At 39.6% G+C, this 27,296-nt stretch overlaps 1 protein-coding gene across 1 annotated transcript; it reads right to left on the bottom strand.

Annotated features, from left to right (window-relative positions):
* Positions 1-635: 635 nt before the first annotated feature.
* Positions 636-26,877, bottom strand: 42sp43 (P43 5S RNA-binding protein; the record flags this gene model as incomplete). The annotated part of the gene is made up of 11 exons (XM_080044035.1): positions 636-825; positions 908-912; positions 24,325-24,567; positions 24,785-24,838; positions 25,160-25,389; positions 25,487-25,567; positions 25,766-25,839; positions 26,119-26,207; positions 26,332-26,428; positions 26,512-26,612; positions 26,743-26,877. The coding sequence occupies 11 exons, from the start codon at positions 26,875-26,877 to the stop codon at positions 636-638; spliced, it is 1,299 nt and encodes a 432-aa protein (XP_079900161.1).
* Between the last annotated feature and the right edge of the window lie 419 nt (positions 26,878-27,296).

Genomic DNA, 27,296 nt, shown 5'->3' with positions numbered 1-27,296 from the left:
CTTTGTTTTACTTTATCAAAAAGACGTCTACCAACGTGGGAGGAGGCTAAGTCCTGAAATGGGAACATGATGCTTCTGCTACTCTCTTTTTTTAATTGTTTCTACCCTCTCCGTATGTCTCGTCACTGTCTGCTCATGACAGGGTCTCTGACCTTGGGACTGCTATCAGCCTAATGTTAGACTGGTCTATAAAATATACTACATGAGGCACTCGCCAAGGACAACCACTGCCAGCTACTGCCACTCGGACAGACCGCAGAATCAGATGAAAGGAGGGCACACAATCAGAATAGAAAATCCTCAGCTAAGTTATTATTGCACTCGCTCAAATTGAGAGTGCATGGAAGGAGGAGATTTTTTTAAGGAAAATTGGAAGCTCTTCTAACAAAAAAAATCCGAAAGTACAAAAAAATATGTTTTAATTTCTTGTAAAAAAGAGCATAAACAATTCATGGTGGACCCAATTCTCTATGGAAAAAGATCAACACATTTCAACTACAACTGCAAGCCAAGAAACTGAAATCTGAAATTTTCAGGAATCTCTTCAAAAATATCCCCTTTTCTTTTCTATTTTTGGGTTGTTGTTGTTGTGAGCATTGAGCGAGACAGAAGAACGTGTCAAAATCCTTTCAAGTTTAGCAGTTACAAGTGGCAAGAGATGTTATCCCGTTTTCACATAAGGGGAGCACATCAAAAGTGTTGCATTGTGAATACACAGAACAGAAGCTGGATAGCTGCAGCAGGTGTCCCGAGGGGTCGTGCAGCAGCATTTTAACATGACTTTCTCTGGAGCTGGGAACAGCGGGGACATAAACCGCGGCCAGTCTGCCAGAAAAACAACAACAACAACAACAGCAACACAATGGGGATCTTTCTGACCACGACAAGGAGTCTAAAATGCACTGACAGCCTCTGGAGAAAGGACACGGAAAAACACAGGGAGAAGGAGGGGGTGCGGTGAGAGAGATATGACAGCAGTGTTGAACCATGATGAATCAATGTGTGTGTACATGCAGGTAGTGGTGTACCAATGGGAACACGAGTCATCATTGATTAAATGTCAACCTTTAATCTCCTTCTCCTGCCGCCCCTGTTTGGCCTCTCTTGTCCTCTCTTATATTGATGTGACTGTTCAGTTATGACACACAGTGAAGGCACTTTGTCTCCTCTATGTAAGCACACTGATGCTTTTAGACTTCCATCCATTTGTTCAACCATTACATAGTTAAAATATTTGATGCTTTTCTTTAAAGCATCTGGAAACCTGGTCTTAAATAGTCAAAATCAATGTATGATATCAAAGTTGGGAATCTCTTTAGAAAAATCTGATTGAAAATAAATGTCCTAGATATTATAAAACTTAGTTTAAATAAAAAAATGTTTTACAGTCTAGACAATTTGACAGGATAGTGTGGGCATGGCCATATCATTCACTCTTCATGTTGTTGTAGGATATTCAGGCCTGCCATGATTGGTTCAAAATACTTAATGTGTCATAAGAATAAGCCTAACTATTTTTGGATGCTTACTAACATGCGACTAACTGCCCAAATTACGTAGTAAGAAGAATTTGGGGGATTTGGGTTTACAGGGGGCTTTAAAAAACCCTTTTTTTCCCAGTGAAGAAAAAAACTAACATTTTGCTTGTGAGAGATAACGGACATGAAGAAAAGGTATTATTTAAGCACAGACATCAACAGTAAAATGGTTATTACAGAGCATAGAGATCTAGCTGATATGATCCTTCTTTAGTCTTCATTTTAATATGTGAAACTTTCTTTGGAGTAACAAGCTTCCTCTTCTTCATGTAAGAATAGCACTTTATTCACATATAGACTCAGCATTTTGTTAAGCCAGAGCCTTCAGCTGCTCTGCCCCGCCTCTCTGGAACACTCTCCAACCTCAAACCTAAGTCAACTGGACTCTATTGATCAATTCAAATCACAACTCAAAACACATCTGTTTAGATTAACATACCCGGCATAACTTCCACGACGTCCACTCTGATTTTATCAACTTAAAATGTTTTTAAGAGGTCTCCTTGAATTTGCTTGTTGATCAATTGAATCAAATGCCTTTTTAAGTGTATTGTAAGATGTCTTTCAAGGCGAAAGGCGCCAACAAATAAGATGTATTATTATTATTTATTTTCTGTCATCTGAATAAATTGTCCTTACTTTTGAGGTGTCTCCTACATAGTGATACTGTAGCTGTCGTGTTGAACAATACTTTACCTGCAACTCCTCTTTTCTCCTCTTCACTTCACCGTGAAGCTATTTGGGGCTGTTGGCTTTTCTATGTGCGTCAGATGTTCCTAAAGTAATAAAAAAGCATTAATGCTACAAATACAACAGCAGCGATCACCTGGAGAAATATTGTGTCAGAGCAGAACTGGATATAACATTTGAACCATGTGAACACTGTATATGTTGTCTTGCTTTGCGTCTCGGTTTTTCGCAGAATCCCATGTACACACCTTTGAGAATTCAAAAATGTTAAGTGTGTGTTTGGATGTATCCTGAGCCCTTGGAGTCATTGGTTGGACATATACAGTACCTCAATAAAAGATCTTTACGAAACAGTTGCTGTCCTTCTCATATGACTAAAAGCATCTCGTCATGTTATTTGGAACATTGATGATACTCTTGCATGTGAAAACACTGTATCTAAACTTTGGTCTCTGTGGCACTTAGCTTTTGGTGTTTTTCTTTATAGCAGGGATCTCCTCATAAGTTTCAGTGGCATTCATACATAATGCAACATCCACAAACACTGTGCACAGAGGAAGGCCAATATACTGCAGCACTATAAATATCACATAACTGCTGGAGACTTGTAATTCTGACCTTTAATTTAATCACACTCAGCTACATAAACAAGAAACAAAGGACATTTTAAGTTAGCGCAGAAAGTTAGCTAGTTCTGTAGATTCTCAAGGATGTGTGTTACGTAGCATAAGCTAAGCATTGTGAAGCAAACCTGCTGCCCTTTAAATATTGTATATTTACACCAGAATTTACAGTAAGCTGTTTATGCATTCACCTATTCATGTCTCCAGTCAATGTGATGATGCAACATGTAGTCATGTTCAAGCCCGCTTGCAGAGGTGCATATCTCAACGTCTCAAACAAAACTCATTAACATTTTGATTTGTTTTTCAGCTCCATACTGTTGCACCATTGTATTTACAATTTGAAAATGCTTCCTTGACAGGTTGGGCTTTTCCTGGAAGATTCAACATTATGCTGCTGTAAACAGCAGCTGTGTTTGTTAGTTTCATCTTTTGAGCTTTGTAAAGGGGTGTTCATGCGGAAAGCAAAACCAATTTTCATCTCACATCATTTGCATGAATTACAACTCTGGGCCAAAATCAAGAAATCGTCTTTTTTTCTGTGTTGACACACATTAACACATTTACCAGCTTACCAAGCGCAATAAAACAATCAATTCCATTTACTGATAAGATTTCTCTTGCTGCTGATGCATGTTGAAGTTAGTAATCATTTTGTGAGGCCTTTTTTGGAGTTCTGAAGAATGATTCCAATTGCTTACTTAAAGAGGACCTATGATGCTTTTTGACTTTTATGACCTATAAACGTTGTTATGATGATTCATAGTCATGCTTAACCATACTAAATTATCAAATAATGACTTACATGCATTTCGACGTATTCCCTGCTGACCGTCCAACCCAGTCTCACAGTGAAATGTAAAATAGGTACATTGGTCCACAGCGCAAAATGTAGAGATTTCACAATACAGGCCTTGAAATTGTGAATTACCTACATTTGTTCCCCCTATTCATTTCTAATGGCCAGCGTACATGTCACGTGACTTTCAAATCCTCCCGGCCGAAACGAAACCCAAGCTGTGACCGCCATTGCCCCAGCTTTTATTCTGCAGATTTTTAAGATGTATAAGCTATTAAATGGGTTTTTGATAACATTGTTAGTGAGAAATGTGTGTCTTACTCTCACAATCTTCACTCAGTGAATGTATACGATGTAGTTTGATGGTTATCACGAATATTATTCTGGACATCGCCAAGAAAATGTAGAAATACAACATTTCTTTCAGTTGATATACTGGTTGCTATGCTGTTGCTATGACGCTCCTGGCGCTGCCTTAACCGGAAACAGGAAGCGTTTGAATTATTATTATTTATTTGCTGTAAATGCTTAATTTGTTGTTCTCTCATTTAAAAAACACATGTTTATTACAGAGGAGGGATGACGTCTACAGAGTCGCCTGCTTACAGCTCCCGTGACAGTTATGAACGTTTTATATTTTCTTTGTCACGAGGAAAGCCAATCAAGAGAGCAGAGCTCAGTCATCCTCCACGGTCAGACAGGAAGTGAAGCGAAAAATTACAAAGTAAAATCAGTTTGACACTTCCGGTTTCACCATATGTAATGAATTTAGCTTTCTTGATATGTCATTTAGAGCGATCTGATGATTCTGATCACTCGATATTGCGGACTTTACAGTTAAAATAGCAGGAGAGATCACTTTGCTTGCTTTTTAACCTCTGCATAATCTTGTGGATTAAATTACTTTTTATTTTATTCATTATTTTACATGAAATTACCTTTGAGGGATATCCTTGACACCTATTTTTTTTCTCACCTGCACACTTTGTTACCTTTTACCTTTTACGTTGTATCTTATTTTCTATTGTCTATATCTTTTTAGTTTTTTTATTGTGCAAATAAATTAAATCAAATCAAAAGCATTACACCGGAAACAGGAAGCGTTTTGATGACTTTCGTTTTTTATTTTTATTTTATTCTTTGCTGTAAAAGCTTAATGTAACTGCTAAATTGTGTTCTCTAATTTTTAAAAAACATGTTTATTTAAGAGCAGGGATTACGTCTCCAGAGTTGCCCGCTTACACCTCCTTTTTTTATCTCGCAAATAAATTAAATCAAACTTACATTCATCATAAAGAGAGAGAAGAGAAGAAATATATATCATGATTTACTCTCTTCATTGCATTTCCTTTAGACGGACATGCCCTTGAGTGGTGGTGTCTTCTACTTATAGAGCGTTTTAAAATAGAAGGGTATGAAACCTGCAAAATATATGTATAGTATTTAAAATAGCAAGTGCTAACAAAAAGCACTTTCCTTGCTTTTTAACCTCTGTATAATTTTTATTTTATTCATTATTTGACATTAAATTACCTTTGAGGTGAGATATCCTTCACCCATTTTTTTTTCTCACCTGCACAAGTTACCTTTTACCTTTTACTTTATATCTTATTTTTCTGTGGCCTATTTTTTTATTGTGCAAATAAATTAAATCAAATAATAAGCATGATGGTGAATTGTAGGTGTGTTTAAATGTAGAGTCGTAGAATCTTTACACTGACAACATTAAGACCTTTCCAGCGATGTATTCAGTTGGTGTTCTTATGGCAAGGTTTTGATCTTCTGGGCCCTATTTCAGGTAGCTGGTTTTACATACTCTGAGTTTAATCCTGCGCTCTGAGTTGGTCAACTCAGAGCGCAGGGTTGATGAGTAACTCTGGGTTTTGGGTTTCAGAACAGTGGATCAGCGTTGGGTCAATCAACTCTGAGCGTGTTCACTCTGGGTGGAGCGTGTGCGTAAAAGCCATCGTCAATGGATCGCTGATAACATGATTCACCATGGAAACAGAAGAAACAAATGCGTGATCCTCCCACTTCTCACTCCCACTGGAGTTAGAAATATTAACGAATGAGTTTATGGTAGCCTATGGAGAAGAATTAACGGGGATATTGTCACATAACTCTGATCTAATCTCCTCGGCAATTCAGAAAAAAACAGAGCAATCATTTCGCTTCCGTATGAGAAGCCATAGTCTATTTTAAAAAGTTACGCATATCAGCAGTAAAGTAATAAAGCTGGCGCGGCACAGCATTTCTGACAGTGTTTTATATTCGCTGTATAATATGTTGGGAAGCTATAGCCTAATAGCCCACTGTGCAGTAAACAGACTGTCGCTTCTTTAAAATGGGGAGTGAAAGACAATTAAGTCCAGTTAAAAACAATACAAATAGGTTTATTAATCTGAATGTAGAGCATGTGACGATGTGTAAGGTGGCCGCCTATATGAACGGACTGAGAACAATACTGATCAGATAAATGATCGGTCAAACGTAAAATCATCAGGAAATGATAAAAACATCCCGATGGAGATTTCTATGGAGTGATTTTGCTTCAAACTGCACAGGGACGCGTGTGACAGTGACACTCTTTCTTCAGTCGGAGCTGCAGCGTAAAGTGAAAACAAACTCAGGGTAGGTCTAACCACCTATCCAGCAGGTTAGACCCACGGCGTATGTTGCCGCAGTAACTGACTCTCGGTTGCGCTGAACCTGCTACCTGAAACGGAAAACCCTGAGTTTCCACTAACTCAGAGCGAACAAACTCTGGGTTGACTCAAAACCAGCTACCTGAAATAGGCCCCTGATCACTTTTAAAGCCCAATAATGAAAATGAAGCTTTTTGTTTGCTCATTTGTTTTCTTTTGGAAATAATAATCCAAAGGATGTCACTTTCAGAGATTATAATGCAGAACGCTATGCATAATCTAAAATACAGGCCTAAATCAAATATACCTGCATGGATGGATGGATTTGTAGATGGATAATGTAGGCCTACTTTATTTATTGCCATAGGGAAATTGTAGCATTGAAGCAGCAGTTATTGTGGATTGTATTGCAGTTGGCAGGAATGACTTTCTGTAGTGGTTGAATAGCTGAAGGAGCAGTGCTGTCCATTATCTTCAGCAGCTTGTGAATTATCATTCTCTCCACAACCAACTATGGGCCCAAATAGGTAAATAATGATTTGCTCATGAAGTACAGTCTGCTCTGTCCCTCCATGCACAACCCCCATGTTACATTTGCAGTCTGTTGTAGAAGTAAATGCAGGTCTCTGTAGCCCTCCACCATCTCATCCTCTTCCCCCAGGATTCAAGTAGCCAGGCATCCTATTGTTTTCGGCCTAGTGCTCCATTTCATCCAAAAATCCACAACCATCTCGATCATCTTCCTCCCACAACATGCATGGCACAAAACTGTGCCATGCATGGTGCATGCCATGCATGCACCACCCTCAACTGCTGATTATTCTGAATATCTCATTAAAATAGGCCTATGAAGAGAGTGCAGGGATTAAATGAGGGGCATGCAATGAAACATTTCTTAACAGTCTTTAGTCAATTTGGCCATGCTTTCTCTCTCTCTCTCACTCACACTCACTCACTCACTCACTCACTCACTCACTCACTCACTCACTCACTCACTCACTCACTCACTCACTCACTCACTCACTCACTCACTCACTCACTCACTCACTCACTCACTCACTGTTAACATAGTCTTCAGTCTGATTGACCATGCTCTCTCTCTCTCTCTCTCTCTCTCCCTCTCTCTCACACTATCACTCAAACACACACACACACACACACACACACACACACACACACACACACACACACACACACACACACACAGTAGGGCTTTAGTGGATGATTTGGTTCAATAGGCCTATTAACTGATATAATATATGTTTTTAATATATTTTATTTCATAATAAATATAATCAGCCACATGAAATTACATTAAAATCAATATCAGGCTATAAAACAAACATAGTGGCCTTTTGATTCAGCTTGGTGCAGACATGAAAATGGAATGCGCCCATTCAGATGACGTCACAAGCTGAAAGACTGCGGCCCATCACCGGCGGACTCATAGGCATCGCTTCCATGCTTCATGGGAGCTGCTCGTGAAAAAAAAAACGTTCCTAACTGTCACGGGAGGTGTAAACGGGCAACTCTGGAGACGTAATCCCTGCTCTTAAATAAACATGTTTTTTAAAAATTAGAGAACACAATTTAGCAGTTACATTAAGCTTTTACAGCAAAGAATAAAAAAAAAAAAAAAAACGAAAGTCATCAAAACGCTTCCTGTTTCCGGTGTAATGCTTATGATTTGATTTAATTTATTTGCACAATAAAAAAACTAAAAAGATATAGACAATAGAAAATAAGATACAACGTAAAAGGTAAAAGGTAACAAAGTGTGCAGGTGAGAAAAAAAATAGGTGTCAAGGATATCCCTCAAAGGTAATTTCATGTAAAATAATGAATAAAATAAAAAGTAATTTAATCCACAAGATTATGCAGAGGTTAAAAAGCAAGCAAAGTGATCTCTCCTGCTATTTTAACTGTAAAGTCCGCAATATCGAGTGATCAGAATCATCAGATCGCTCTAAATGACATATCAAGAAAGCTAAATTCATTACATATGGTGAAACCGGAAGTGTCAAACTGATTTTACTTTGTAATTTTTCGCTTCACTTCCTGTCTGACCGTGGAGGATGACTGAGCTCTGCTCTCTTGATTGGCTTTCCTCGTGACAAAGAAAATATAAAACGTTCATAACTGTCACGGGAGCTGTAAGCAGGCGACTCTGTAGACGTCATCCCTCCTCTGTAATAAACATGTGTTTTTTAAATGAGAGAACAACAAATTAAGCATTTACAGCAAATAAATAATAATAATTCAAACGCTTCCTGTTTCCGGTTAAGGCAGCGCCAGGAGCGTCATAGCAACAGCATAGCAACCAGTATATCAACTGAAAGAAATGTTGTATTTCTACATTTTCTTGGCGATGTCCAGAATAATATTCGTGATAACCATCAAACTACATCGTATACATTCACTGAGTGAAGATTGTGAGAGTAAGACACACATTTCTCACTAACAATGTTATCAAAAACCCATTTAATAGCTTATACATCTTAAAAATCTGCAGAATAAAAGCTGGGGCAATGGCGGTCACAGCTTGGGTTTCGTTTCGGCCGGGAGGATTTGAAAGTCACGTGACATGTACGCTGGCCATTAGAAATGAATAGGGGGAACAAATGTAGGTAATTCACAATTTCAAGGCCTGTATTGTGAAATCTCTACATTTTGCGCTGTGGACCAATGTACCTATTTTACATTTCACTGTGAGACTGGGTTGGACCGTCTGGGGTGTCTGTGCAGAGCACTAAACACTATTCTAGCCAGTCGAGAAGTCACGTCTTCAAAGCGGTCTACCCTTTCATAATTTGTGACGTCGCATAAAAATTTGTGACGTGACCACGCGGATGTTTCCATGTATAATGCTGTCACTTCCCTGTTCGCGTCTGCCTCGCGCCCTTATAGGTCCATGCTCGCGCTTCCCGCCACTGAAAGTGTTCCGGAAGGAAGGTAACCAATCACAACGGAGTGGGGTTTGCAGGAGGGGGGCGAGGGTAGCGGAGATGGCCGATGCACAGGCGGAGGGAGCGGAGATTGCCGAAGCACACACACTCAAGTGTTGACAGGACGTGCTGGATCGCCAAAATAAGAGAAAGAGCTTCCCGAAAATCTACATAGTTTTTTGTGATGTGATTCGTGTCAGGTTGCTCTATAGCAGTGTACAACAAGAAATTAAGACCAGAAAAGTAGTATAATAGGTCCTCTTTAATAATGTTTGGACATTACAGGCTAAACAAAGGCGACCATTTTCATGTTTAGTTGAACTTTTTATCTTTAAGGCCAACTCCACTGGTGCACATGTTTTATTTTGGGGTTTTAGGTTTGGATTTGTTTGACACCAGCTAACACCAGCAAACCAATTTACCAGTGTTTTGACAGATGGTGAAGTTCTGTTGGTTGATGGAGTTTGGCTATCACTAGTGGCTGCTGTACCTCCATTAACACTTGACTGCGCTGCCCATCTGCTGTGACTCAGAGCACGACGAGTCCTCGAAAGCTGATGAAACTTTGCCGGTGTGGGAGAGAGAGCGTTGTTGAACACTCTCATCTTTCCCTCGCTCTTCATTTCATTTTTCTGGCACCTTTCAATCACTCACTGCCACTCCTATCTTGCTCTCACGTTGCAGAAATGGAAGCAGACCCTCAAACTCTTCCTTGTTTTTTCATCATCTCACTTTAAGGTGGAGTCAGCGATTCTGGATAATGCTTGTTGTCAAAATCAATTTTTATGAAATCAGTGAATATCTCCTCCTGATCACCTGTATACATAGTGCGCTGAAAGAAATCCAGTGTTAACACACAGCCTAGGCTCTGTAAACGGGCATGTTGCTAGCTACAGTGGCCCCCTTTTCGTTGCATACCAGTTTACAGAGCCTAGGCTGTGTATTTTTGTTGTTGTTCAGCACAGTACATATTGGTAGCGGATCGTGAGGAGATATTCACTGATTTTGACAACCAGCATTCTCCGTAATTGCTGACTCCACGTTTAATCTTCTGGCTCTTCTGTCCATCTATTCCTAAAAGTGTCACTGCCTTCAAGGCGATGTCTGTCTCTCTGGCATCTTGAGAGATCAAACAAGAGAATGACTCTCACTGTGTATTATTTCTTTTTTCTGTCAACTACTGTTTTGACATAATTTATGATTTGTCAGAAGGCTGTATCTGCACTCACTTCTCCTGATTCGATTATGATGAAATATCTGGTGGAAGTGAGGAGGCTGCTGCAGTTAAATTGTCTATTAATAATGCCTCATTACTGCTAGCTTCTCCACCTCAGCTTGGCCATGAGGTAGTAAAAACAATAGGCGGGGAGGGGTGGGGGGGCAAGTAAGGCAAGGTGTAAATGAGGTTATTTCTGAATATCTTGCTCGGCCTCATATCTGGGTGACCCATGTCACAGAGCCTGCAGGGGTTTGCTTGTGCTCCGGTATAACAAATGTCCACTATCATTATTCACAATGTCGCCTCCTGTTATTATTAGGTCTGCTGACCTTTGGAGCTGCCTCCGAGCAAGTGTCGCGACTAACAGCTTTTTCGCCTTCTGTCCTGCATTGTCCAGGTGTACAGAGCGGGAGACACACACACACACACACACACACACACACACACACACACACACATACACACACACACGGAGACATTAAGAGAGCATCAGCTGCTGTTCTGATCCATGTGGTTCTTACTTGCTGTAGGTTCCACTGAGGTTTAAGAGTGTACCAGAATCACAATGTGGAGGACGAGCACAAACTGAACCTAATTTGGAGCCAGTGTGAGCCATTAGCACACAACACCTGAACATCTTCACACTGTGAGCATCTTGTCTGATGGATGAGTTTGTTCTGTTCTTCTTCATTTAATGTGGCATGAACGGACAGAAAAAGAGAAAAAAACATGTCACATAGCACTTCTCTAACCATAACTTTTGAGATTTCTATGTTTGAGTTGAATAACAAACAATGTATTTCTTGTGTAGAGTAAATTCAAGATTAGGGTTGAGTGGGAGTACTGTGGCAAAGCGGGTAAGGAGGTGCAACTGGGTTGCAGGGTCGGTGGTTCGATCCCCCGCCTCTCTGCTACATGTCGAAGTGTCCATGGGCAAGACCCTGAACCCTAAATTGCTCCCGATAGTTGACTTGCATCCTGCATGGTAGCTGCTGCTTTCGAAGTTTGAAAAAAACAATGTAAAGAGCTTTGGGTCTGTGAAAAACCAGGGAAAAGCACTATATAAGTGGAGTCTATTTACTATTGACCCCTTATTGAGCACATGTGTTTTGGAGAGGTCTTCCATAATTTGCTGCTATCTATGATGATGATATCTTGACATTTGTTAGCAGTTGTGAAGGCCTCCTGCCTTAGTAGTGCTTGCTATAAAAAAAAGTGGAGTTGGCCTTAAAAGGGTAATCTGGGAGCACCTGGCTAATCTCCCTGAATCCTCATGATGCCATCAACAGTTGGTTGATTGTCTCATTATTTAATAAATCTGTTATTAACCGTTGTGTTTAAAACCGTGTGTCTTTTATCATGGACAGGTCATGACAATGTGGGGGCTCGTCCGGGATCATCATGACACAGTCCACTTCCATCCCTGCGTTGGGATCTTAAATACATTGGTCTAAATGTGAGACTCTTGCCCAAACAGCATACTCTTCCAAAACCTTTTTCCAACCTAAAGATGGTCAAATCAGTGTATCTTGGAATCCTATTTTCCCACCCAACCTGTCATACATCATACAGGTTGATCTAGAACCCTTACCTGAGTAACATTTTAACTGGACATAGAAAGATATTCACCCCTTCATATCTCTCTGTGGTCTAATGTATTGAAGATGAATGTAGTCCCCAAGTTCAACTACATTTCGCAATCATTGCAGCAATCCCTGGGGTTTCTTTTTCTCAATATGCTATTTATTCACACAGTATGTTTCCAGAGGGAGGAAGCGAGTGGTAATGGAAGCAAAGCAAATAGCAAATGCAGCAGGGGAATCTATCCGCAAAAATAGAGCTGATTAAATCAATAGTCGTTCTAAGAATAGCAGCTAATCAAAGGTTGCTAAACGTACACCCACAGGCACACACGCACACACACACACACACGCGGGCACGCACCTGTTATATACTATCTAGTATCTATGGCGCGCACACACACATACTCACACACAGACCTGTCCCTGATACTGGCAGACAGAAGCATAAAGAACATACCATTACCCTTTCTACTTCACCCACACAGGAACAATTGCAGTACAATAATCTGTCTTAAACATCAAGCCGCCACACACACACAAACACACACACACACACATACACAAAAAGAAAAAGAAACAGTATGGGCAGACAGGAAGATATGGAGACAAAAGCTTATTATAATGCTGTCAAACATATGTTTACAGATGGCACATATGGGCGGGGTTGAGATTTAGCATCTCTTTCTTGTTTTACATCCCCACTATATCCAAGTTACTGTGTACACTCTAATTTCCTCCCACTCCATTGCACATAACAGAGGGGAGGAGAAAGATGTCACAAAGAAACAAATGCAAACATTGGAAAGTCTTCCTCTACTAAAACAAACCCTGAAGACACGTACAATCACAAGCTCTGGCTGAAGTGCATTGAGTGCACACAGTCTGAAAAGAATGTGTTTGGTGAGGAAACTAAATCCAGGCCGCCTTACATCTAACTTGGAGCAAGGACCATCTTTTTCCCTCACTCTTCACTTCAAAACAAATCTTGTTAATGACGTGATACCTCTGTTTTTCCATGCTTATTAATGAGGGGTTAAGGAGTGCTGTGTGACAAAGCAGCCGAGAGCCATCGGAAAGATAGACTAAGTATTGGGGAAGATTGGGCCACTGGTCGACCATGCTTTTAAGAGAATATAAACACCATTATTCATTATTCATTGTGTCCAAATATAATAAGGACAATAAGAACCTTTATTTATTTTTTATTTTTTTGAAACTTTTATTTGAGTGGTTTTATATTTTTTTACATATGGACAAAAAAAACAGAATAAATAAACACATACAATACATACACAACACCCAACCCCCTCTCCCCTCCCCTCCCCCTCCCTCACATAAACAGACAAGGAATACAGAAAAAAAGTGAAATAAATAACTAAGACAAAATGATTAAGAAAATAAGCTATAAATACACAAGAAACAAAACAAAGCTAAAACAAAAACAAAACTGGGGCAAACCTCACACCTTTTAGTTCCCTTAGTGCCGCAACACTGGGCCCCATTTAGCAGGGAATTTATGGGGGTGGCCTGACAGCTCATTTCTTAGCCTTTCCACATGTAGAATGCCCACCAGTTCCCTCTGCCAGGTATCGAACTGAACTGGGGTGCCAAGTCGGACTTCCACAGCCTCAGGATACATCTTTTAGCAATTACCATGCCATAAACCATGATTATGCATGCATTGTGGTCCAATTTTAAGAACCTTTATTTCTATAGCACCTTTCAAAACCAGAGTTACAATGTGCTTCACAAAATATACGGATACAATAGGTTCAGTTGATCACAGAAAATGAAAACAAAACATGCATAGAACATTGTAAACATACAGTAAAATGCAAGCTTGTTTGCTCTGTTGCTCTCAGCACTTTGAGTTGAGGCTGCATCAGGATCAGTGACTGCTGGAAAAGGCTTTAAAAATGCTGTTTATTACTTCTGGTAAAAAAAAAAGAAAGGAGAAATGCAAATTAGCAGTTCCAAGGCTAAAAGATGACATATTTACAAATAGTCTGTTTTTTAAATGATTCATACATTTCTGGTAAGAAGCTTTCACATTGAATTGGACTTGCATTTGAGGGGCGGTGCATCCAGCAAGATCAAAGATTTCTAAACTGACAGTATATTTCAAAGAATGTATAAACTTAAGTATTCTACTGATAACGACATCATCACTTCCAACTCTGTGAGATTCAGAATCATCAGATAATTTACTGATCCCCGGGGGAAAATTGGGTTTGTTACATGTTGCTCCAATTGAGAATAGAGATATTAATAGAAACAATAAGTATGTATTTTTAAAAGAATATGTGCCTAATGCCATAACATAAAGCCTAACAATTAATATCTAACAAAATATATAATTCTTTATTTCAGACCCAGGGGGATCCATATCAACACAAACAACATAAACAAATACACAAACACAGAGTAAAAAATACACATCCTTTCACAATATTCAGTGCCAAGCATACAGACATGATCGCCAATGGTTCCACAGTCTGGAGGAAAATCTGACCGAACTGCATAGAGGGTTGGCCAAAACTGAAATTAAGTTATTTTCAGACTCAGATGCCCTACACATAAATCCATACATCAGGCCACGTAACACAGCAGAGCAGGTAGGGACCCCAACACTTACAAACATTTGGCTTGCACTGGAGCTTCTTGGAGCTCTCAGCAGTAGCCTCATGCTATCATTATAGGCCACTGTAAGCTTTCTAATGCTGCCTTGTTTATAACGACACCACAGGTGGGCAGTATACAGCGGCGTACAATACGCTCTAAAGAGTGAGATTTTGACAGGAACGGAGCACATACTAAACTTACGGCAGAGCATGTTCGCTTGTGCATACAGCTTCCGACGCTGCCTATAGATATCCTTGTCATCAGACAGGTCATTTGACATAATATGGCCCGAGTATGTCATTTATAGTACTATAAGTAATGAATATGTATGAACTTTATACTACAATATGCACAATGTAAATACTAGAAAAAGCTAGAGTACATGATATATGTTAATATGTACTGTGCAAAAATTGACATCAGAAAATTGGAATTCATCCAATGAAAACATTGGTGTGTGTGTGTGAATATATTAAAGATTCCATTGCACTCCAGAGCGCTTGTGTGGTGTAGTGGTTATTCACATGTCATTCCACCTCTGTCTCTCTGCACTATTCAAAAAAAGGAATTGAAAATGCCAAAAAAAATGATCTTGATAAAAAATAATAATTTCCATTGCAGGAATATAGATATACCTCTGATAGATATTCCAATTTCAACAAAAAACCAAAAATGTCAACCTCATGGAGGCACTAGAAGAAATGATAACCTCACGGAGGTGCTGGATGACAGGCCAGCTGATTAACATGAATGTCTCAGCTTCATGGCAATCATTCAAGTACTTGTGCTGCCAGCACGCTTAGAAGAAGCCTTCTCACTTTGGAAAATGCAAGACACAGTCTGGATGTTCTCTTCACAAAGTGCATGCTACACTGTAAGAATAGAGCACTAGTCAAAAATCACATAAACACAGTTATGTTGGTGCCTTTATTACCCAGCCTTTCCAAGCAGCACCATGCTGTGTTTTAATTACTTTGCTTGTATTGACCAATTTATTTTTTTATTGATATTTTCGTTTAATAACTTACATTTTTATGTTTTTAATTGTCTTAGTTAGTGCTCCTATTTTTATATTATTATCATGTGTTCATTTTATGTCTCTTTTAATTGGTAGCTTGTAATGCATTTACTTGTATCATTGTAAAGCACTTTGAGCTGCATTTGTTGTATGAAAGGTGCTATACAAATACATTTTATTGTAATTATTATATATTAATCAACAGTACACATGGGACATATGGTTAATCTTGATTCATTCTTAAAAAGACTCTTGTTGTTTCATTTCATCCCCGAGAAAGATGACTGCAAATGTGTCTTTGCCGCAGAGCAAACGAGGGCAGTTGTTGTCAACACCAAATTGTGAAAGCAGTGGGACATGATGGACAGGCAGACGGACGGACGTGTGGACTGGGAGGTCAGTCACTCCATGACCAGAGTCAGAGGTTTTGACAGATATGGTGATTGAAAGTGACTGACAGGCGAGCAGGGAGACAGGCATGACAGGCGTGCTGATTAGATGCAGACTACATGGACGCTACACCCTCCTAGGTATCATTGATTGCCCTACATTTGTTTAAAACATACTCCCTCTAATTAAAAACAACTTTGACTCTTGATACACACACACACACACACACACACACACAGAAAACACAGACTGCATGATACGCTCCATAAATGAAACATGAGCTTCACTCCCCGCCTTGAGCCTTTTCCCTCTCTCTTTCTCTTTCTTGTTTTTCTTCACTATTTTTCCAGGAGTTAGCAGCACACACACACACACGCACGCACGCACGCGCACGCACACATGCACGCACGCACGCACACACACACACACACACACACACACACACACACACACACACACAGATGTGTTTCAGTGTACAACTCACGTCACTCTTCTCTCTTCAAAGCTGACCTTTGATTCAAGTCAACAGATAGTTGGATGAAACAGTGAGCACCTGAATAAGAGTAAGAAGAAGCAAGCACTCCTCTGTTTCTCGGAGCCTGAATCGCGATTTAAAGTCTCACGAACTACAGTATACACACAATTAAAATGCCTTCAGGAGTGACGTCTGTCAATTTACCCCGTTCCATACATGTTAGTTGTCAATTTTTGTTCTCATACTTTTCCCTTTGACAATTATTCAAATGAAAGATCTTTAACCTTGGCAGCAAAAGAACAGCAACAATTTAAATTAATAAATCAAAAATGCGTCCATTGCCTATAGATTTAAATAAGAAGCTCAATACCACTCATTTTACACTTTTGTTTCACCGTATGAATTAAACAGCAAGATGCAAGAGACAAATTTGATATAACTCTAACAAACAAACGAATGACTGTGTAACTGCACAGTGCACTGTAAATGTCAAACTATTCATTTAGATTTGTTCAGCTTGACAGTTCTTTCTTGTCAGATCAATTATTGTAAATGTTGTTGTATAATATTCACAAGGGATGAGCCATATATTTTCTCAAAATAAGGACTTAAACACTGATGAAACAATATAGCAATCCAATTTCTACGTAAGAACTTTGGGATTAAAAAAACGAAACCCATTAGATAAGTCATTTTAATTGTACTACCTTCAAACACTCACTATCTTCTTTGTCATGTTTTTATATTCATATTCAGAGCTTTACTTCCATTTCTTTTGATCCCTGCTGAGTTTACTTTTGCTATTACGTACACATTTCCCCACAAGCGATCAATGAAGTTGCACATCAAACAGTTTTCTCCTAGACTGCTGGTTCATGACATTGTAACATTTTGCTTCTCTCATGCTGCTGGGTTTGTGTAAACTAATCATTGAGGATTACATGGTTGTTAATTGAACATTGGCCCACCCACTGCTCTGTGTGTGCTACACCCCTTTAAAGGTAGAGTCAGCTATTCTGGAGCATGCTGGTTATCAATATCACTTTTTGTCAAAATCAGTGAATATCTCCTCACAATCTGCTACATGTGTGTGGTCTGAATTCTTTTTGGGTGTTAATACCATGTAAAATACACAGCCTAGGCTCTGTTAACAGGTATGTACACAAAGGGTTTATAAACAAGGGGGCTCACTATAGCTTGCAACATATGCCCGTTTACAGAACCTAGGCTGTGTATTAACACTAGACTTCTTTTCAGCGCGCGCACACAGTACGGACAGGGAGCAGATCGTGAGGAAATATTTAGTCAAAAAGTGATTTTGACAACTTGCATTTTTCCAGAATCACTGACTCCACGTTTAACCATCAGGTTAAATCAATCAGTGACACTTGTGTCTGACACAGATGCAAGACACATATCAAATCACACAAAACTCCAGCTAATGGAAAAATTAAAAATCTGGATATTGATACGGTGTGTGCCAAGATTGATTTGATCAGGTTCTCAATATTTGGCAGCTCTGATAATAGGCCTACAATTGTCAGGCATTTTGGCCAGCCATTTCAAGGTGTTGTAAAACAAAGTAGCTGTCACATTTCCTTGATTGCTGGCTTGCAGCACTTTTAATTACAGGTTGGAGCTTGACTGGAGCACATAGACATGTATCGGAAGGCAGACTTTGATTGATGAAAGCGGCAAACACCGTGAATATAAGGAGGAGGAAATAAGGACAACGTTGGATATTTTTTTTATGTGGATGTCAACAGAAAGGAAGTGTTATCCTCCCCGAATAGTCATCTCCGGTTATCAGGTCTGATCTCAGGCAATCCAGATGAGAAGCTAAGAACATTACATCTAATCTGATCAAGAGGGGACTCTGATAGTCTGCCAAAAGAAATCATATCCGTGCCTCATTTTGAGAGACCCTTTTTGCATTCATGACTGTATATTATGCAAATCCTTGTCACAGTGAAGGAACTAAACAGGATTTCTTAACCTGCACCAGCAATAATTCTCAGCCTGGGGACAGTTTGACTTTAATCTGGTGCTGCAAAGCCTTGGGTGTATCGTTTCAACATTGGATGGGACACATTCATTTGTGCCCTTTCTGCATCAATTTATGGTGGAAATATCTTTATTTATGTAAAGGAAAAAACAGTATTCAGGTAGACGTTGCCATATTTATAATGGAATAAGGCTCACGACTAATACATCAGTGTTAACTAAGATGACATTTTATATAGGTAATTAAATGCCAAGCCAACATGGAAAATGAAAGGTCGCACTATCAGCTTGCTAGAAGATAGCTAGGATACATTTCCCCTGATACCCCCGAAATCTAGCCCTATACCGTATATGTGCAGAGCTACAGTAGGCCTACCTGCAGCATACTTTATAGTCTGCACCATACCAAGACACAAAGCAATTTGTTAGGGAAAAAAAAGATAAATAGCCATTGTCTCTGTCTCATTCAGAGACCTTATTATGCCCTCTTATAACGCCCTCTTCATGGAATCACGATTGCGCAATTTTTCATGAGGACAGAAGAGGGAAACTGCAAGGACTGCAAATTGCAGACGCGGACAAAAGAAGCATTTGAAAATGTGCAAGTGCATATGAAAATGACCACAAAAGAAGACAAAGAGAGACCCTGGATACACACTGCAGGGAAGCTAAGTAAAGCTTTGATGTATGATGTGACATGATTTAATGACTGAGAAAAAGATGATAAACAGCCTACTTCCAATGATAGGCCACACACAGGGACGTTTATAAGAGGATGAGAGGACAAAATAACAAGATATCCTCTTTCATGTCAATAGAACAAATGTAACTAACAAAGTAGTCAATTAATCACTGGTCCAGCCAAGAGTGGAAGGCTTGTCCTCTGAATCCACAGCCTCCGACACAACGTCAAAAGGAGTCTTTAAACAAACATTATCAATCCACGCCTTTTTGGAATGACTTTCAGCATCCTCTGCTACGCCTGCTCCAGTTTCATGGGAACTGGGACCTCTGGCTTGTATGGCCAATTGTGTAAACCAAATTTTTCCAACATAAAAGAAGTTACATACACTGTACAGTTATTTGTGCCTGTCTAAAGTCCATCTACTTTTTGTTTAATAGCTAATCCATAAGTTTGTTATGGATTTTGAGCATTGCTAACTTTAACTGGTGGCAGAGATAGAAATCAGGCCCTTTCAGACTGTTCAAACATTCATGAAATCATCTAGAGTGATAGCTAAGTGAGGTTAGAGGCAATGATTGCTTGAGCACACATGCATCAGGTTTGCCCAAAGGACTGTGGAAGGTAGAAAGTTAATTTGAGGGACTATAAGGTCAGGTTGGGCTTTTGGCAGGCTGGAGTAGATGTCAGGTCCTTATAGAAAATTGCAAGAGGTAGATTGATGTCTGGTATATTGACATCCACCGGATTCATTTCTCTGTTCAAATAAAACCGGACCTCAGGTGTCTCATTAAAGTGTAAGTAAAGACTCAGAGAAAATTGGACCCTAAAAGCCTTAATATATTTTTTTGTAGCCGTACTAGCAGCATGGCTGTAAGGATTGGTAATATCAGTCTGTAAAACAGAAATATCCAGTATCAATATCAGTACCAATATCCAATTTAGAAAATCAAATGTATGAAAGCTCATTGATTTGTTTTGTGTTACCTGGCTATAGCAAGGTAACATCTGCATATATAAACATATGCCATATTTCTGCACATCAGATCTGACTTTGTTATTTTAGATTATTTGTTTTTTCTTAGTTTAATTTGCCAAAGACCTGCAGTGCCAGATACTGTGATGCAGACAGAAGAGCTGAGCTGAGCATGTTTACACCTATTTTTTAGGCATATTTTGTTGCAGTTAGCAGGCATGTTCTAGTTGTGTTATGGCTATGAAAAGCTCTATTCAAACAGGACCATGGGAAATAGGAGAAAGGGGAGGAGGGAAAAGGTTTTGGGTCATCTATTCTGGAGGAAACTAAATCTGGCCCTGCCGGCTGTATGGTTAACCTACTTTGATATAAAGTATCTCATTGTATTGAGATTTTTCTAAATGTTTCTCCTTCTGTTTTTTTTGCCTGTTCAAATGACAATGGAAAAGAGAAATGTAGGTTACAACCATAGGTTAATATTAAAATCAGAGAAACATGTCCTGGGTGTGATCAAGGATACGCCTTTATTAATTAAAAAATAAGTCTGATTGCTTGAGCACCTTAGCTTCAGATATAGAATTTATTATGGCGATATTATAATAAATCCTCTTATTGTATCTACTACCGTGATTAGAGTAATCAAGCATGTCCTCTGCTTTGTCTGGGAGGAATATACAGTAATTATGATTGTTTATGGCATGAAAGAGGCACATTTAAGTAATACAGGGTTTTATAATGTATAGCAGCTGGACAACATGGCAACAACCCTCTATGTTGCTTCCTGTCATATCTGTAAAGGTCATCTGCGTAACTATTTGGTTTTGTTAGGGGTAAAAACCAAAAGAAGTGCTGTTATTTACTGCAGTTGAGACGTGTTGAATCATTTTAGAGCCTGTCGAAACCACTCGAAGAACACTTGTCCCTGTAAATTGAGGCAATTTCATCTAAAAACTGTTTGTCATCGGGATAAAATCCTATCAAAACAGGATCAAGATGATTCAAATGTTTGATTGGTGCATTGTTGCCCTTGAGTGGGCATACCAAGGGAAAAGCATAGGCCTAACACCAGGAAACTGCAAAGGGAAGATTGATGTGGGAAAAAAAAAGTTAAAAAAAAAAGCCCAAGCGTGAGTCACAAAGGGTGGATAAGGGTGGTTTATTTTAAAGACAAGCAACTCGTTCATGTAGACAGACTACCATCATTAACAGCCAAAGCACGTACTGTATTTGGCTTCACAGAACACTGTTTATTGCCAGACACGCTTCCACATAACGGACTAGGTTATAACTTGGGATTAGTCATTACAATACATAAAATGAAGTGAATTGAATTGTTGCTGGATTTAAAAAAAGGTTTTCATAGCTTATTTTGGCCCAGACACTAGCAACTGATGGAGGCCTTCCTGTTTCCATGGATGGCATGCATTAATGAAACTACTGGTAATCCATTTGTTATATATATTAAATGTTCCCTTGGAGCAAGTGTGCAATCATGCATGTGGAATGAGTTTCTCAGTCTCTCGTGGAGTGATTGAATTGTTGTGACTTTTTACCTTTGTGCTGCTTCGTGATGCAAACGTTGCAAAAAGCAAAAGGTCATGCTCATTATGTGTATAATTGGGCATGGCCTTTTTACAGAAAGCCTCAGGGCGATGGTGAGCTTGTGTTGTGGTTAACTGTATGTGATTTGGTTTGATAAAGTGCTGCTAGTGTGAGTCCAGCATTTGGCTACTATGATACCAGGCAGCGTCATCATCTCTTACGGGACTTTGTGACACACTGGTGGAAAAACAATTATCAACTGAGCAGTCAACAAGGAACATCTGATCACTCAAGTCCTTTCCACACCTGCTGAACACCAGCAAACACAGCCCCATGTGTCCCAAACAGAGCACTGACAAGAAAAGGACCTTGTTCACTGTCGCGTCACCATAGAAACGAGGGGCAGCATTTCAAATTTTGAACAGCGAGGATGCATTGACTTTGAAAGCCGTGCTACAGTACGCATCCAAAGCAATATCACACTCATAAGAGGTACTCACTTTCTGATTGATGTATTTATCTTCACATTTTAAGCTGTAATTTTACACAGGAAAGAGATTGACAGTAACTACAGAATGGATGTAACATAACATTGTTGTGTGAGGCTCCACTTTGACAGAGCTTACAGGTCAGCTGGTTATTAATCAGTAGGACCTAAAGAATAAGAGCAACAGCTAGTGCAGAAAATAAAGGAAGCCCAGGGCTGCAAAGGCAGCAGAATGACCTTTAGCAGAGCAACCAAATACACAGCGGTGAAATAAATGTCCAAACTCAAACTGACAAGCTGCAACAGGACTCTGTCTCGCTCCAGGGGGCCATGGAGAGAAAGGAATTAACAGAAAAAAGGCCATTTAACAGAATTTTTAAATAAAAAAGAACCATTTACATTCTTTAACCCGTTGATTTTAAAATGAAGCCTACATTTCATTTTCCCAGGGTCATTTCTGACAAGATGTTTGAAAAATTCAGCAACCTTCCATTAGTGCCTTTATATATTCTTCCGTCTCAATGGTAGAAAAATGTGGCATGACATGTCTAGCTTGATTAATGTTGGCTCCAACAGTGAGACAATTTTTTTTAAGCGGAAATTCTCAACTCATACAATTTTCTCTGGTTCCAGCTATTCCAATATAATGAGTTGTTCATATCACAAACAAATCAACTGGGTTTTATGACTTTAATGTCACATTTGATTCTGAGAAATTCTGGACATTGACTATTTTCTAGCATTTTAATCGTGTATCCTACTAAAACCTCTAGCCTACACATCTGATTAAAATATTTTATCATATACATATTTAACCTGTCTACAAGGTCTCCAAATCTACTTTCACTGTTTGATTTCAATTTAATACGTTTTTTTTTCAGTTCAAATGCCTGAATTGCCTAGTTATTCTATGGTTCCCTTTCTACTCATTTGGACATCTTCACATCTGGATGGCTCCAATAAAACTAACAAAGATAGTTGGTGTCTTTTGTTAACCATTTACCACTAATTCCTTCTTATGCCTTTTAATTAGTGTACATGTTCCCTGCTGATATTTAGGCCAGAGCCCTATAAATTCAAAGGCTCCGATTTAGGCCATTAGGCCAATTCTTTACATCTGAGCATGAACATCCCACGCTCACTAGATGCTCAGTGTGCATGCTCACAAGGGAGTTTTCCAAAATCTCCACTTTGGCCAGAGTTTTCAAAGTGTTCCGGTTGTAATTATTTGCATGTGGACAAGGGCAAACCCCACAGAAAAAAAGGTTTCAGCACCAGCCCCTTTAATTAATAAAAAATATTTCAAAAATGGATCTCAAATCTAGAAAGACCATTCTAATTTATAAAAAGTAAACACAAGCACCACCATTTCTTTTTTTCATGAGACCAAAATGTAACGTTTGAACATATTTGACAGATGATACGCCTGTGTTCAAAGTCACAAAGTGGCATGCTTTGTGACTCAGTTCTTACTGAGTCACAAAGCAGTGTCCCTTTGTTCATATTTAATGAGCTCCAAAATGTTTGGGCAAATGTCAAACAATATGTGAAGCCAAAGCAAGCAGAGTAGATCGCTGCTGGAGGAGAGCCGTTTGAAGGTGCCAGAATTTAGATGCTTTTTGTAGTTCAATTAAATGACACTGAACAAACCCTTAGTTTTAGAGAGCCTTAGAGCAGCTGCTACTGAAGGCAAGACATGCAGTGTTGTCGATCAACAAAGTGAAAGGTGAAATAAATAAAATATGTATCGTTCAAAATGCAACTCATTTTATTGGGTCGACAGGTTTCAGGTTACAAAATGAGCATTTAGATTAAGACCTGTTGTCTTCAAGAACTACAATGCAATCTTTTAAATTTTCAAAATGTTGACATCCTATTAATGTGTCAAGTGACTTTCAAATGATAACGTTGAAATTAAAATATCTTAATGTATGTCAGCTACATTGATAAAAACTAAAGAGACCCAATTTCTAATTTGTTAAATTATAGAAAAAAACTGTCCAACTTAGAAGCCTGCACATGAACATAACATGACCATAGACTCTAGATGGATTTGTATTTAACCTGTTAGTAGTGGTTCAACAACCTCAGGCTTCTCTTCCAAAAGGCGGGGCTGTTTGATACTGAACAGATTGCGCAGGTTGACTTCAGGGTCAACGTAATGATGGATCTTGCGTTCATTGAACAGGGCTGAGATGTTGGTTTCCACTTTGGTGCGTCTGGAGATGCGCATGCGCAGGGCGAAGAGGCGGCGCAGGTTTTCCTCCACAAGGGGCAGATGGTGTCCATCCAAACGCTTCTGCCAGGACTTCTTAGGCCGCTGCCGTTTCTGTTGGCAAGGGGGGGAAAATGGAAGTTTTTGCAGAACTGAGCAGATAATTGATATGCTAAACTAAATCTCTCAAGCTGACTGTTCCCTTCAGTATGCCAGAAGCACAGGGAAGTATGCCGTCAGAAGGTTGAAAGGAATCTCAAATCAATAGCCCCCCGTCCCGATAGCCTGAGCTCACAGCTGTATTTCGTCTGTGGGGTATTGACTGACTTACCATCAGAGAGGTGGCGCTTACGTCATGGCGAAGCTGGTGTCTGGTCATACTCTCCTGTCAGACAGAACCTAAGTGTTATTGCTTGAATTTTAAGCTCAAAATATTAGTAAAATATGCAGAAATCATGTCACACATTTTGTTAACACATTAGGATGTCACTAAGGTTGGATTTGGCATAGCTCCTTACAATTGCTATCAGTAATTGCATACAGTTGCTTGGCGTAAACAGTGTCCTGAATGGAATATTGATACTGTTCATTAAAATGGCAGTTAGGCATAATTGAAATCACACAAGGGTAATGTTGAATGCATGTTGAATGTAAACTATTCAGATTTATCCTAGTAGGGACCAGCTATAGATGACATTTTACTTACACGCATAGCAAAAGTGCGCGGACAGTCAGGGAAGGAGCATCTGTATTTGCAGAGCTCCAGGTGCACCTTGCGGATGTGATGCTGCAGGTTAAAGGTGGTAGAGAAGTAGGCCTGGCAGTCGTTCCTGGGGCAAACCAACACAGGCTTGTGGGAAGCGTGGATCCGTTTGTGCTTGCGCAGAGCATCCGCTTTCTTAAACACCTTCTTGCACTCTTGGCATATGAACGTGGCTATAAAAAAAAATATATATTTTTTTTTAAATGAAAAGCAAACCAACAAACATTTGAAAATAGAATTCAACAATTTGTGCAATTACAACAAATGTACCTGGATGTTTGACCATGTGCTTCTGAAGTTTGCTCCAGGTGTGTTCAAGAACGTGGCATTCGGCATGAGGGCAGCGGTAACCTGCAGGGACCAAACAACACGGCCAGTGAATGCATCAGGAAATCAAAGGTGCATATGTTGGCTCCCTTCATGTCATTTGTTCTGAAAGGAATCATCTCGGATGGAAGGTTGCAAATGTTACCTGCAAATGCAACCACAACCCACATTTGACATAAAGGATGATGAAAGAACCCCTCATAAGATGGTAAATGGACCCACCTGCATGCTTCTTTTCGTGGGATTTGCGGGCGATATGGGAGTCGAACATGGCAGTGCATCCGGCCTTGGAACACCTAAGTGCACCACCAGGCAGAGGTAAAAAAATACATTTAAATAAATGACAGGGGCTTAACACCTACTCAGCCTGTAACCACTCATTTATCTCCCACTAGAGCCTGTGTACTGCAGGCATCAAAGTTCAAATTACTATAAACGACAAGTGCATCAACATTGAGAATTAGACTCATCTTGATCTGGTCTCAGGCATTTCATTAACCCACAGTATTAAAGTTACAGGGTGTGACTTTACACAACATGTTTTTCAGAGGCCTATAATTGTACTTGAGACATACTTGAACCTAGCAGGCGCTCCATGCTTCTCCATGTGCAGCTTAAACATTCGGCGTTTTGTGAAGGTCAGAGAGCAGTTTGGCTGATTACACTGTGGGGGGGAATTAAATGGTTATTCAACATCAAGAGCAGTGACTTTCCAGGCTTTTTTTTTTTACAATGTGGCATTTTGGCGCCATCTCGTGGATACATGAATGTATGATTAAAAGTCAAACCTTGTAATACTTGGTTTTGTCTCCGTGGGCCAGACGCACATGCTTTTTCAGTTTGTCAGCAATGACGAAAGTCTGCGTGCAGCTCGCGAATTTGCATCTACAGAGAGTAAAGTGAAATGAGGTCGTGGCTTGAATGGAGCAACAGTAGACTACAAATATAGGCCTATGACTGTGACTTACGCGAACTGCTTGACCCCTCTGTGCTGGAGCATGTGGCGGCGCAGGTGGGACTTTCTGGAGAAACGACGGTCGCAACCAGCAATTGTACACGGACACGGGCGCTGTGGACATTTGGTAATAGCCTTAAAACTTCAACTTTCTAGTGTTTGTTAAGGAGCTTTTAAAATAGTCAGCAACAAAAAATCCACAGTTTAAGTTAGGCTACTTATCGCCGGTTTGAATGTCTCTTACCGCTCCGGTGTGTATCGTCTCGTGCTCCTTCAGTCTCCACTCCTTTTTAAAAGTCGAACCACAGTTGACGTGGGCGCAGTTGAACAGCTGAGAAGGCGGTGCGCCGACAGGTTTAACATTGACCACACCATTCATTTTCTTCGTTATCGGAACAATTGCTATGCTATCAAACGAAAATATGTAATGGAAACGCCGCCGCTTTGTCACCCTGTCTTATAGCCTTTAGAGAGAGCTTAATTGGTTGATTGGTAGCGTCGCTCCCCACCATGTTGCAACCCTTTGCGTCTTCGAGAGGTAAAGCTGAAACTAATTACCTTAATTGCCCTGCTTAAGATCAGCTGTAAGCAAGCAAAGGTGAAACACGGGCAAGCCAACACATGTAACCAAAAACTGAAAGACAGATGTTGCTTCTCAGTGATAAATATGACAAGCCCATTTTTAATGCGATGATAGGCTACTCTTTATAGTAGGCCTAGGATAGTTTAAATAATGCTTCAAGAAGAAGACAAACAAAAACAGCATTACATAAGTGTACAACTTACACTGGAAAGAAC

Source organism: Ammodytes marinus (assembly GCF_949987685.1).
Source record: "Ammodytes marinus genome assembly, chromosome: 16".
NCBI classification, from domain to species: Eukaryota; Metazoa; Chordata; class Actinopteri; order Uranoscopiformes; family Ammodytidae; genus Ammodytes; species Ammodytes marinus.
This window is presented reverse-complemented; position numbering and strand designations above follow the sequence as displayed.